Raw genomic sequence first — 13,632 nt, 5'->3', positions numbered from 1 at the left:
CATTTTATACAGGTGCACCAGCTGTGCCTTGGCCATATTTCACATTAATTTCAAGTTCTATTTAAAGGCCCGCATATAGTTGTATGTGCATTCAAAGAATTAAGGAGATGTCTCTCAGTACAAATGTCCTTCTGTTAGCTCTCTGAATCTGAGGAGGGAAGAGTAAAAATTTTCTTTTTAATTATACCACATGGATTAAATCAGTTGAGTTACAGTCTGAAAATCTGTTTTTGATAGTCACCAGTACTAGCCCCTCCCAGAAGGCATAAGCAATCCTTCACTGAATGTTCTGAACAGGCTGCTCACAGGGTCAAGTTCCTTTCTGTGGCTTTTTCTTAAAAAAAAAAGGTTTTAAAACTTACTTTGAAACTCTGCTGCGTTTCCTGGTTTCAACTACAGAAATAATTTTCCATGTTACTTACTGTGCTTCACGTGGTGTCATGGCTTAACCCCAGCCAGAAGCTAAGTAGCACGCAGCCGCTCGCTCACTTCCCCCCCACCCAGTGGGATGGAGGAGGGAATCAGGGGAAAAAAAATAAATAAAAGAAGTCATGGGTTGAGATAAGAACAGTTTAATAGAACAGAAAGGAAGAAAATAATAATGATAATAATAACAAAAGGATTGGAATATATAAAACAAGTGATGCACAATGCAATCGCTCACCACCCGCTGACTGATCCCCAGTTAGTTTCCGAGCAGCAATCTGCCCCCCAGGCCCCCACTCCCCCCAGTTTATATACTACATATGACGTCCCATGGTATGGAATACCCTGTTGGCCAGTTTGGGTCAGCTGTCCTGGCTCTGTCCCCTCCCAACTTCTTGTGTCCCTCCAGCCTTCTCGCTGGCTGGGCATGAGAAGCTGAAAAATCCCTGACTTAGTCGAAACACTGTGTAACAACAACTGAAGGCATCAGTGTGTTATCAACATTCTTCTCATACTGAACCCAAAACATAGCACTGTACCAGCTACTAGAAAGAAAATTAACTCTATCCCAGCCAAAACCAGGACACGTCGAAAGCTTTGCAATTTTAATTTCACTGAATCTCCCCTTGTGTTATGAAAGTAAGCAGTAGTGTCCACTCTATCTTCTACACAGAATTTGCTATTTTATTGTGTTCTCTTTTGCATATCCCTTTAAAGTAGTGAGTCTATGTCTTTTCTGCACTACATCAGATGGACATTTTTCCTAGAACACCAGTCATTCCAGTGCTTTTCAGAATTTCTACCACATTTTTGATACACAGACTGAAATGACTGTCAATCATGACTTTAACATGTCACTTCAGTGCTGGTGAATTAAAATTTCAGCAAAAACATGAATATAGACAAGTAAATTTAAATTACAGTGACTCTTAACAAATCTTTCCAGCATGACACACTTTTTCAGGTCTTCCTGAAGGCTTGTTAGTTTTCCAATGATAGAAAATATGCAATTAAATGACTTCATAATTCAAATCTGTACTTTCAAAATTCAGTTCACTTTACTATTTGATTTAAGTGCCATCACTAATTGCTGATGAAATGCACTGACTCGTTCTTTCTGGGCTGGCCAGTTCAAGATGCAGCAAGATCTGAACATTCCTCTTCTCAGGTGAAGTGCATGATACAACTTGTAATCTTGGATATCCTGAAGAAAGATCAATATGATGGAGTCCCGACTTTGTTCAATAGCTTGCTGAAGAGCATGATACACCTTAAAACTGAAGCAAAAATTAGACAAAAATATGAGTTTTCTTTCATATGGAGGGAAAAAATGACAAACCATTCTTTTAATAGCTCATGTAATAGCACATAGCAAATTCAAGGACTGGACTCAAACAGGGGTCTTAATGTCTATTCTATGATATAAAATTGTCATTACCTATCTTAAATTAGTTACCTTATAACTAATGAAAAAAATCATCCTCTAAAAATATAACCTAAGTCTACTGTCTTGATATAGCCTTGTTTAGCATAGTTCCTTTCTTTTCAAGTTCACTACCTAAGAAAGGTGAAAAGACTCGTTTAAAGGCCAATAAAAATCATCTTTGGATGCTAGTGATCTCACCCATTATTGCTCTTTTTCAAACATGTAATTTTACAGAAAGCAATCTGCACAGGTGACAGCTTGACTTTTTGTAAAAAAAATACTGAGATATTCAAATTTCTAATAGTGTACATGTGGAACAATTAACTTTATTAATTTAGGAATTCTTCTGAAGTTACGATATATTAAGTAAATATACTAAAGTAGAATTGGCGTGGTATTTTTTATTAAATTACACAGCAAAAAATATTACCTTGTTAAAAAAGTCTGTTAAGAAATTTTTCCCCTTACATATAAAATTTTATATCCTACTCACTTTTTGCACCAGGGATCCTGTAAGAGGTGTTCAGTCACAACAAAAATAATCTTCCTGCTCGTTTTTATACTGTTAATTGTGGCTTCAAATTCAGATACACCTGCTTCAAAGTCCCGTTCTTCTAAACAAAACCTAATTTGAAAGTGGTTATGTTCTTCCAGAGAGATGAAATTCTTCGATACCCAATTCTTGTCCTGTTTTGCATGAATAACATAGGCATCATAATCAAACTCTTCCTGTTGTCTGTCAAGTTCTTTAAAACCGAGTACTCGATTCACTAAAATATTCCAGTAGAAAGCTATTCTCCACCCTTCAAAATGGATGCTGAGAACAATAAAAATGAGTAGCATCACAATAGAGGTAGTGATCACAAACAGAAGTTTAAATGGAGCACTGTCTTTGCAGGCTGAGCTATCAAAATGCAGCACCAGACTACCATGATATTTAGGTGGGGTGTTGCAAATGTACTGGGACTGCAATCCAGGTATATATGCTTGGGTCACATTAAGCCAATCAGCAAACCAAGCAATGCTTTCACAGGTGCAATCAAATGGATTGGAATCCATCTCTAGTATTCTCAAGCTCTTGAAAGCTGGGCCAAACACTTTTTCTTCAACTGAGGTTATGAGATTTTTCTGAAGGTTCAATGAAATCAGAGAGGTTTGGTCATCAAACAGAGTTGCTGGAAGCATATTCAAATTATTTGATCCTAAATCCAAGTTTTTTAGTTGAAACAGACCCTTGAAAACCTGAACTGGAATCTCATCAAGCCCATTTGATTTTAAATTAAGAATGCGCAAGTTGGGAAGATCTTTTAAAAAAAGAACAGGGCCACCTGGATTTGCATGTTTCCAGAGTCGGGCTAAATTATTGTGCTGCAAATCCAGAATGTCAAGTTTGTGAAGTCCATCAAACAAGTCTTCTCTTATGTTTGCTATGTTGTTATTGCTGATGTCCAGGACAGTCAGATTTTGTAGAGGATGAAAAGGTGAAGGAGAAAGTGCCAGATTACTGCAACCTACCTTCCTCAGCATCAGTTTTCTAAGGCTTGGGACAAAAATGAATGATTCACTTTGCAAAGCCAAGTTTTTGTTATAGGAAAGATAAATATCTTGTATATTATTGAGACCTTTAAACTCATGACCTGTGAGCTCTTGACTAATTTCATTGAGACCAAGATCAAGAATTTTCAGATGTCCCAAAGAGGAGAATGCCCCACTTTCTATTGTAGAGATCCTTGTTTTTGTGAGGTTGAGAACTTGCAAACTGGAATTACCAAGTGATGAAAATGTTTTATTAGTTATTCTTTGTAAGTTTATGTTGCAGTTACAGAGACTCAGGTATTTCAGGTTGTTCAGACCCGTGAACGTATTAGCAGTAATTCCTGGAAAATTGTTATTATCCATTATAAGGTACTCCAGGTGGTATAACCAATGAAAGGAAAAATCTTCAATTTTCCCAGTAAGTGAATTTATCAGATTCAGATGTTTGAGGCTGGATAATCCATAAAATAAACGTGAAGATATATGAAAGTTATTATGCTTCAGGTTTAAGTATTGTAAACTTGAAAGCCACTGAAATGAGTCATCTTCTATCACAGACAGAGAATTTTGGGAAAGGTTTAAAACTGTAAGATTTGTTCCTTGCAGTCCCTGGAAAGTTGACTTGCCAACATACGAAAGCTTCACATGGCTTAGTGAGAGGTTCTGAATCGCCGTGTTTGATAATTCTGTACAAAGTTTCTTTGTGCGATTTTCACCAAGTTCAACATCATTCAGTATGAGGCCAAACAGATTTCCGATTGCATGTAAACATCCTACATGAAACTGGAAGGAAAAGGAAAAAAAGAGTTTTGACCTAAACAAGGGGATTATGTAAGAAAGTTGACTCATAAAGCCAAAATTTGGAAAGGTTTTCAAACAAGATTTTGAAGCAGAATATGACCTCCTACACAGATTTTTCTACAGCCAAGGTCAGACAAACACTTCTTGGAGTTTATACTGAATGATTCAAATGCGTAAAGCTACTTTGCAGACAGCAGTACTGTAAAATCAGAGCAGCTTAAACTAGCATAAAGTAGCACTGCCCAAGAAAGGAGCAGTCCCATCTACTTATCCACACACTGTACCCTTGTGCCAATATGGCCATACATGCAGTCACATGATAAATCAAACAGGGAACCAGCCTGACTACAAGCTAACCAAACCAAAAAGTCTGTAGAGTTTCCCCAGTGATCCAGTGCATAGCCTCATTAAAGCTTGTACCAGAAAGAGAGAGGGATGAAGTGGCGAAGGGAAAGAGGATGGTGGGATTGCCTCTCAGCAGTGGTACAAGCTTATGCCACTTTAAAATGTTCTTGTAATTTCCATGTACATGTTCTTTACAAATCAACCAACTGGGAAAAAACCCAAGCAAATTCAATGCAAATTCAGTAGTCATACGCTGAGGGTCAGCCAGTTGAGAACTGCAACACTTACCATCACTCTCCAAAGAATCATACTGCAACACTGAGAAGTGGGTCAGAGAGAAGAGTGCAGTCGGTGTAGGTTGCAGAAAAACCACCCACTTGTTTTTTTTAAAGGAGTAAGTACACTTTTCTGCAATGATGATTTCTCTGGGGTACCCCACAGACACAAATGAACATTCTCTTTGATCAACTACGAAGTGAGACCTAGATGGTATAACTAGCCTTGCATAACATCACACTTTTACCCCACTTAGAAAGTATGTGTCGTGGTTTAACCCCAGCCAGCAACTAAGCACGACGCAGCCGCTCACTCACTTCCCCCCTCATCCAGCGGCATGGGGAAGAAAATTGGGAAAAAAAAGTAAAACTCGTGGGTTGAGATAAGAATGGTTTAATAGAACAGAAAAGAAGAAACTAATAATGATGATGATAACACTAATAAAATGAAAACAGCAATAATAAAAGGATTGGAATGTACAAATGATGCACAGTGCAATTGCTCACCACCCACTGATCAACGCCCAGTTAGTCCCCGAGCGGTGATCCCCCCGCCCCTACTCCTCCCAGTTTATATACTAGATGTGACATATCATGGTATGGAATACCCCTTTGACCAGTTTGGGTCAGCTGCCCTGGCTGTGTCCCCTCCCAACATCTTGTGCCCCTCCAGCCTTCTTGCTGGCTGGGCATGAGAAGCTGAAAAAACCCTGACTTAGTCTAAACGTGACTTAGCAACAACTGAAAATGTCAGTGTGTTATCAACATTCTTCTGCTACTAAATCCAAAACATAGCACTATACCAGCTACTAGGAAGACAATTAACTCTATCCCAGCTGAAACCAGGACAGTATGTCAGCTCTTCACCTTCAGCACAAACAAAAGAAATCCTGCATAGAAAATACCTGGTAAGGGATGACAGAGCTACTTGATCTAGCTGTTGCTTGAGACCTCTAATCTACATGGAACCAGCTCTTGCTGATTCCAGTGGGAGAAAAATAATTGTGTATCACTACTGGAGATCAGGATTAATGCTGTATACAATCGAATGGTTTTATCTTGGACCTCAGTGGATCAAAAGTGTAATGTAAATGCTATACAATCATAAAGGATAAATCAGGATAGCTCCATTTTATACTTACACCTGCTGAATTTCTGTTTAAATGCTTCCTACCTCTTTCAGTGGGTTTGATGACAAATCAAGACTATTCAATGAGGTGTTGCTAAGAAAACTGAAGTCTTCCTTTTTTAACTCAGTGATTTCATTGCTATCCAAGATGAGCACACGAAGGTTCTTCAACTGTTGCTGCAATCCTAAATTTGCCGACTTCAAAAGATTATGAGATAGGTCCAAAATATTCAAGTTCTGGGGAGAAGATGCAAACAGAAAAGTATACAATTATTTTTATTTTATATAATACAAAATAATTTTGAAATATTGCATTAGAGTCCAATTGATTAGAAAATAGTTGCAATACTACAATTAAAATAAATTTGTAATAGAGAAATGGCAGCTTTCAAGATCCTGCAGAAGAAGCCTTCTGTATCTTCCACCCCTGTAACTTTCATTGTATCCATGGTCTTAACCTGCTAAAATATCTTCCTGCAAACCAAAGATTTACTTTATCTAAAATGCCTTAATTCACTGAAAGCCCTCCTGCTCCAGATAAAGTGATAAAAGCAAAAGCCTACAGTTGGCTGCAGTTACAACTCCTGCAGTATTAAACCTTGCATTCCACCCTCTTCACTGTGGTCCACCCCCAGAAATGGAAGTGAGGAAGGTGAAGAGGAGTGCAGTAGCAGCCTACAAAGATCAGTGCTGTACGCCCTGTAATACTCCAGCTCATGCCCAGGTGCTCAGACTCCTCCTGCACCTGCGGAGAAGGACATGCTACCCTAAAGGTGACTCCACAGAATGTGCCTTGAGGTGCCCCAAGCCTGGCCTCCATCAGTAACAGGTCAGCAGCAAAGCGAGGAAGGCCAGAACTTCAGTTCTGTTCCCAGCACCGAAGCTGGCTGTACTCATTTGTACTTAGTTGAGTCAGCATCCTACAATGCAAGCAAGTGCATCTCATGTAACTGAACTGGAATACTGACTTTAGCAGAAAAGTCCAGACTTGTTCAAAACAACATGCACACTCATTAGAACATTGTACAACAATTAGTACCCACACGTTGTCTCTATTTATTTTTGTCCTTAGGCCCTTCCTTTTGCATGATTCCCTGCCTGGTGCAAAGACAAGGGCACAGTCTTTTCCTGATTCCTGTGCTCATAGATGCTACAGAGAATAATATTTAACCACAGGGAAACTACCAGGAAAAAAAAAGATAGAGTAAAAAGACTTTTACTCTTTCTTAATCCCCAAAGTCCTGAGAGACACTACATTCAGCCTAAGCACTAGCCTTCATGATCAGAGTAACTACACTGTGCCCTTGAGAATTTAGGCTAGCTACCATTTTTATACCCCAGGCAACTCAGATTCCACACCATCCACTTCACCTTATATGTCATCTGCTGCTGCTATTCTCTCAGCACAAATCCTGCATGGCCAGGTGCCTCAATGGGCTGCAACAGGGAAAAGGGGATGGAGAGGATTGACTTAATAAGGATGGCTGAGACTCCAGTGTGCTTCTAACACAAGAAGCTACTAGGACTCTTCTTTAGAAAAAGAATGAAGGAATATTATATGCTGGGTATTTTCAGGTGCAAATAGGCAGCTGTTCTGTACACACAGTGGAAAATACAGTAAATTCCCCATTTATACTTTATTTACATGAAAAGGTGCATTTCTAACGCTTACCTCCAGAGTTTTGAAAGGATCATTTTTTGTATCTATTCTGTTGTATCCTAGATTGAGCTCAGTCAGGTTGGTGCAGGAAGCAAAGACTCCATCAGGGATCTTATACAATTCGTTATGTTCTAACTTCAGAATCTGCAACAGGGGCACATTTTTGCACAATTCCGGTTGCAGTTTAGAGATGCTGTTGTAGCCTGCGTTCAAGTAAACCAGCTGGCTGTACTTGGTCAGATTTGCAGGACCTAGCTGCCTTAGCTGATTATGAGAAATGTCCAAACCTGTTATATTGTTTGGGAGATCAGAAGGAATTTGAGTCAGCTTTAGGTGACTGCAGTCAGCCATTTCATTTCGGATCTGACATTGCTTTCCAACTGATGCACACAGCAAGCAGACAGACACCAGTTTGACAGATAAGCTGCTCCGCCAAAGAACAGCACTTCCCATTGTTTTATCTGCAAAGGCAAAATGAACACCATACAAATTACAATCATTTTGACATAACTTATATCTTAAACTGAAGGCTAAGCAAGCCAGGCTCAAAAACCATGCAGTTTTATACCAAGCAAACACTCAGTATTTTTCACCCGTAAAGTAGCATTCATTTCTGCAGAAAAGGTATGTCTAATAATCTAAGTTAAGATTTTTCTTTAAAAACAATAGTATTGTCTTATATGCTCAAAAAGCTACCAACACTTTATCTATTATCAATGCAAATTTCCAACATTTTCCCTTTTCTGATTAATTTTTCATTGCTTTAACATGCAAAAAATACAATAAATATGACAAATTACACACAGGCTCCTCAATTTTAATCACACTGATAAATATTTGTACACCGGCCCCTCAATGTTAATCACTATGCTCCGAGCTTAACTGCACTTAAAATATTTATAGTTATATGCAGTAAGAATGCCTAATATGCCACCACTTTATTTTACAGTTGTTGCCAGTTGCTGTTTTACAAGCCAGCCACACAAACTTCTAACTCTCTTTCTACCTCATAGTGAAAGAAGGAATACCAGGCTATAGAAAGGTATATGAGAAGGTAAAAGCAGACAGAATAAATCAGTACCGACCTAATCAGAGAAAGAAATGAAGAGCCAAGGTGTAGAAAAAACACTGTTCATAGATTCAGTACATTTATCCAAATTCTTCCAGGAAAACTTACACATTTAAGAATTTAAACACCCCACCCCATATCTTTTGAGAACTTCCATTAGGATATCAGCCTCTGTCCACTGGTGCTCTAATCTTCAACGGCTCTGCCTGTTTAGGCATGACATTTCTGAAGAATCTCAGAGTTTTTTGTATTTTATTCCATTTCAATTTAGTATCCATAAGATTTAAATTTACCTGGTGATCTTGTAATGCAGCTTTACTGGATAAAGAAGAAAATTAATTCCACAAAAATTCTGACTGGATTAGAGCTGTAAGAGCTCAGAAAGCTTTGACAAGCCTGCTGAGTCATAGAGCTTGTCTAATTAAATAGCATTTCCACTAATCAAGAGAGAAGTCCAGTGTATCTTCCGTATCATTCTCTACAGAATTAATCTTCAGTAGAGGGAGAACAAATACTTTGGGAGTGCTTGCCTGAATATTTTTCCATGCTTTAGCAGAGAACAGTAAGCTTAGGTTCCTCCACTTCAATTTTTTCTTTTTTTTAAAAAATATAAACCTTATACTTTCACCCCTGAAGCTTTGAGTATCTCCACAATCTCCAAATACACACATCTGTATGGCCTTCTGCCAACAAATTTGGAACGTACCTGCTCAACCTCAATTTACCAATGAGTTAAGTCTCAGCGTGATGGGCTCCCAGGTAGAGAAGACTGTCGGTGCCCCACTACAGAACAGGCTATAGACGGGAATTTAACCTTACTAGACTTAACAGGAATCTAGAACAGCTTCTCGAAAGACTAATTCCCAGGAATATGAGCTTCCTTAGTTCTGCAGCTCACATTTTCCTTTGCTTGGAACCTGTGTTTAATCAACATGATCTAGCTTTGAGCACATTACATTATTGCTCAAACAACGAAACAAGAAATGAAACAAGAAATTAAACCTGTACATTGGTATAGAAAAAGAAAAAGCCCTCAGAACTGATGTTTTTTGAAGAGAAGAGTTTTCACTACCGTAACAAAACACTCTTGAGGAACTGACACTGCAACCTGCAGCCAAACAGGAGTTTAGCAGGTCAGACCCCAGCAAAGTTTGGCACCACAGGTAACATGCCTTTTCAGAGAGCACACATTAGGACTCCTCTAGTAACAAAAAGCCACATTGTAGTGGCCAGAGGGGAACCCTGTGAGTGCCTCTGTGGGAGCAACCTGGCCATCTAGGGAGAGACATCAGTAAAATCCAATGGGAGTGGGCGTAAAAGCAAGGGAAAGAGGGACTTAAAGCATTGCAAAGGCATACAGAAAGGACTGCAAAAGACAATTTAAAATAAATCTTAATGAAAAACCAATTCCCTGCTGGGCACTGCATGTGGGCCTGACCCATCTCCTGCAGCTCACACAGTCTGGCTCTCCACTCACCTTGCCGCTGGCAAATGAGGAAGGGGAAGCGATAGCAAATAACTCAACACGATGGTCCTGCAGACAGCCTGACCTGCTACAGCGGCTGCTGAACACCGCACCCGTGTCCCTGTAGCTGAGGAAAATAAAGGACCGCTTGTCCTGCCTCATTCCTCTGTACCCCAGCTGCTGGAAGAGCTAAGGAAAACAAAGTGGGAGCTTGTCTGTAACAAAAGCTTTACCTCTGGCCTGCATCCCTCTGAGGGTTTGTTTTAGGGACATAGCTGCCAGGCTCCTCGGCAGTTGTTGCCAGCTCATCTTTAAGTCTGAAAGGCGCAAGAAATGTACTGCACAAACACAAAATGAGTTCTTTGGCTGACTTCCAGTGAGGCCTGAAGGCCTGCCTTTTCCTGCTTTTTTCATTGCGTGAAGTCTGGAGTCAGCTTTAGGCGTTTTATGCTTTGGTTGGGGATCCAGTGAAAAAAGCATACACCCATCGTCAGACTGAAGGGACAGTGTTACAGAATAGTATTTAACAGACAAAAGAAAGAATGACAGTTTTAATGTTACGAGCAAGAACTTTAAAAAACTGGAGAATTTAGCAGGGGAGCTTCCAGCATCTCCCAGGGAGGGACATTCCCACTTCACCTATGTTGCCTTCTCCTTTTTTTTTTTTTAACACCCAGAAATACCTCCTGCCAGCTGGGGACACCACACGCGGGCACAAGCACCAAAGCACACAGCTTTAAGCAAACAGCAGCGGCGCCGACTTTGCTAACTTGCAAGCGAGGAGAAATCCAAGATGACGGAAAATCGCCCGAACTCCTGGGCAGTCCTTCGGGCTTTGTACCTCCGATATTCGCGTTTATTACCAAGAAGCGAAGAACGGCATCCCCTTACCGCTGCGGGCTCTACCTCCTCCGGTCTGGAGACATCCAGGCACCGTACAACTTTCCCAGCGCACGAAAACCACGAGGAAACGCTCCGCCGGGAGCCGGAAGAAGTGAAACCGAAAGCGGGGCAGGAGGCGGCGTGGGAAGCCGAGCCGAGCCGGGCCGGGCCGGGCCGGGCCGGGCGGAGCGTCCGCCGGGTGCCGGGGGCGGAGGGGGCTCCTGAGCTGGGCGGCGGGCTGGCGCTGGGGTTTTCCCCACGGAAACCCGTTGCAGCGCGCAGGTGTGTCGGACGCGAGCAGCGTCCCACAGCGCTGCTTATAACACAGTTACGGTTTATTCCTAGCCAATTCCAGTGTCTCTGAAAATCCCCCAGGACACATCCCAAAGGCGGATAGGCTGACCGCCAGATTACCGACATGGGGAGATTACTCTCTTAACGTAGAAACCTACGGGTGCTTTGTTTCTACAGAGCCACGTAAAGCATCCCTTTTCAAAAGGGAACTTGTTTATGAGAGGGAGCAATATACTACATTTTTAAGAGAGATAATCACATATTTTCTGTTGCATTAGAAAGAAATCGTTTCCAAAGGTCCAAGTAGAAGTTTTAGGTACAGCTTTCAGACGTGTGCCCTTTTCATGCTGCCTGCGAGTTCGCAGGTCCCTGCTGTCCCAGGGCCCTGACCATCAGTTTCCTGGGGAGGACTTCCTCAGCACGAGCTTTCGGACGTGCCAAAAGGCGCCACTGCTTCCACTGCGCTGGCAATGGCGAATCCTCTGCGGGGCTCATCCAGCCATGCTTCGGACACACCAACACCACTGAGTTCACCTTACGTTCTTAGGTAGTGGTGCTGTCCCTCTCGAGTGCAGAGCGGGTAGCTGCAGGCTCACCCAGAAAAAGAGTAAACTCGGCTCTTCGTAAGAAGGACATAAACTCTTCATTCAAAGTGTTTGAAATCACAGCCTGCAGCAATGTGTTAACTGCCTGCCGACCAGGAGCTCTGGGGAAGGAGGGAGACTGTGCTGATTTCTGCCCTATATCCCGTTAAATCCGGGACTACTGGCAGATTTGCAGTGGAGCCCGGGGAGGTAGGCTGGCTACCAAAGAGGTTAGGGCCCTTACTTCCTACTCCTGCTCTCCGAATTCTTTCAACAATTGCCTAATATAAATTAATATTTATTCTTGGAGTTCGGACACTGAAACCGAGACCAGAACCAAGCTCCTTTGGAGCGGAAAGGCTCTAGAGCCTGTTTCATTCCCATTTCACAGTTAAACCTTGATCCTCCCTTTTGTCTTCCTAGGGGAAGAGCAAATTTCTGTTCCATGCCGCCCTGTGTGCTTCTGCACTGGATAAGATCATTTGATCATAAGCACAGCCACTTCAAGTCACATTAAGTTACTCTGAGGAGGATTTTCCCTTTGCATTTCGCAACTCTGCTGCTTTGGAACAGAAGAGATCACACTGATGGTAAAGCAGCATAATAATTAACAACCTTGGCAGATCATTATTCCAGCATAGCAATACTGTCAGGTATTTTGCCTCTTATCTCACCCTCCACCATACTCCTACTACAGATAAAGCATGCTCTTTGGTCTCACCTTACAATTTATCCACCCTCAATCCTCTCTTCCCTATAGACATAGGGGACTACCAGTAAGCTGGAGTTGTATCAGGCATAATGGAAGAAAACCACCCGATGCTGATGAAGCTGCTATTTTATCAGTAATGCCTTTCCAACACTCTAGCCTTAGAATAATGTCAGTGGCTCAGGGAGACAACGGCACAAGGGTACTCAAAAGCTCCACACTCTTGTGGAACACTTGCACTGGGTGTAAGAACATTTATTTTATTACAGAAAATGTCAAAGCAACAAAGCTCTTGTAGACATTTTGCAGCATGATTTACGAGAACCAGCAGGTACTACTGTGCAAGGTAGACTCTAGGGCATACACAACCAGTGCAGGTTCAGCAAGTACAGTATTTCTGAGGCAGAGGACAAAGTGGACACATCTGTGCCTATTTCCGTGGTGTGAAATCACATCAGGCTCTCAAGTTGCCGTAACTCCACTGTAGCTTAGTTTAAACTATACTTATGTTTTCAGATGCTGGAAAGAACATGGCAAACTCATAATGGAGGGGAAAGTCAAGCAATCCACATGTCCAGAGAATAATTTAGGAAAAAAACAGTGTAAAAACTAGGCAATGCTCCCACATTGTGGTCAAGGAAAGCAGCCTGAGTGAGTTGGTTCTGAATAGTGACAAAAGGCAGTCAGACACAATTCTGGAGATGTAGCTATTTCACACATATCTTTAACAGCAGCGTAAACAGTTGCTGCACAGACCTAGTTCAAGCTTATCCAGGCTATAGCCACAGAAGGGTAGGGATGTAGGTGCAGTATCTCACATAACACTCCCAGAGCAAACATGCCACCAAAACTTAGCCTAGAAAAAAGCAAAGAGGAAGTCTACTGATCTTAACCTGATCTTCAGATACAAACAAGTGTATTAACTTCGTACACAGCTAACTGGACCTCAGCATTTTTGTAAACCACAAGTCAGACTGCAAGCATCCGGGGGAAGACCCAGAATGACAGAACACACACAGACGCTTCCCATG

At 41.5% G+C, this 13,632-nt stretch overlaps 1 protein-coding gene across 1 annotated transcript; it reads right to left on the bottom strand.

The window, feature by feature from the left end:
• Window positions 1-1,396: 1,396 nt before the first annotated feature.
• On the bottom strand, window positions 1,397-11,105 carry TLR3 (toll-like receptor 3). The gene is made up of 5 exons (XM_010570028.1): window positions 11,024-11,105; window positions 7,611-8,059; window positions 5,984-6,175; window positions 2,346-4,171; window positions 1,397-1,703 (listed from the first exon to the last, which is right to left on the bottom strand). Exons 2-5 carry the CDS (start codon window positions 8,049-8,051, stop codon window positions 1,475-1,477), a joined length of 2,688 nt encoding a protein of 895 aa, XP_010568330.1. The 5' UTR covers window positions 8,052-8,059; window positions 11,024-11,105; the 3' UTR covers window positions 1,397-1,474.
• Between the last annotated feature and the right edge of the window lie 2,527 nt (window positions 11,106-13,632).

The sequence above is a fragment of the Haliaeetus leucocephalus genome, unplaced genomic scaffold, assembly GCF_000737465.1.
Source record: "Haliaeetus leucocephalus isolate CR32 unplaced genomic scaffold, Haliaeetus_leucocephalus-4.0 Scaffold284, whole genome shotgun sequence".
Taxonomy (NCBI): Eukaryota; Metazoa; Chordata; class Aves; order Accipitriformes; family Accipitridae; genus Haliaeetus; species Haliaeetus leucocephalus.
The sequence above is the reverse complement of the archived record's forward strand: the minus strand, read 5'-3'. Positions and strand labels throughout refer to the sequence as shown.

Bases quoted from the DNA above. Each gene is read 5' to 3' on its own strand.
- TLR3 (XM_010570028.1), bottom strand. From the start codon at position 8,051: ATGGGAAGTGCTGTTCTTTGGCGGAGCAGCTTATCTGTCAAACTGGTG. The intron at 6,176-7,610 runs GTAAGCGTTAGA...TCTTCTCCCCAG, and splicing joins ATCCTTTCAAAACTCTGGAG to AACTTGAATATTTTGGACCT. The intron at 4,172-5,983 runs GTAGGAAGCATT...TTTTCCTTCCAG, and splicing joins CATCAAACCCACTGAAAGAG to TTTCATGTAGGATGTTTACA.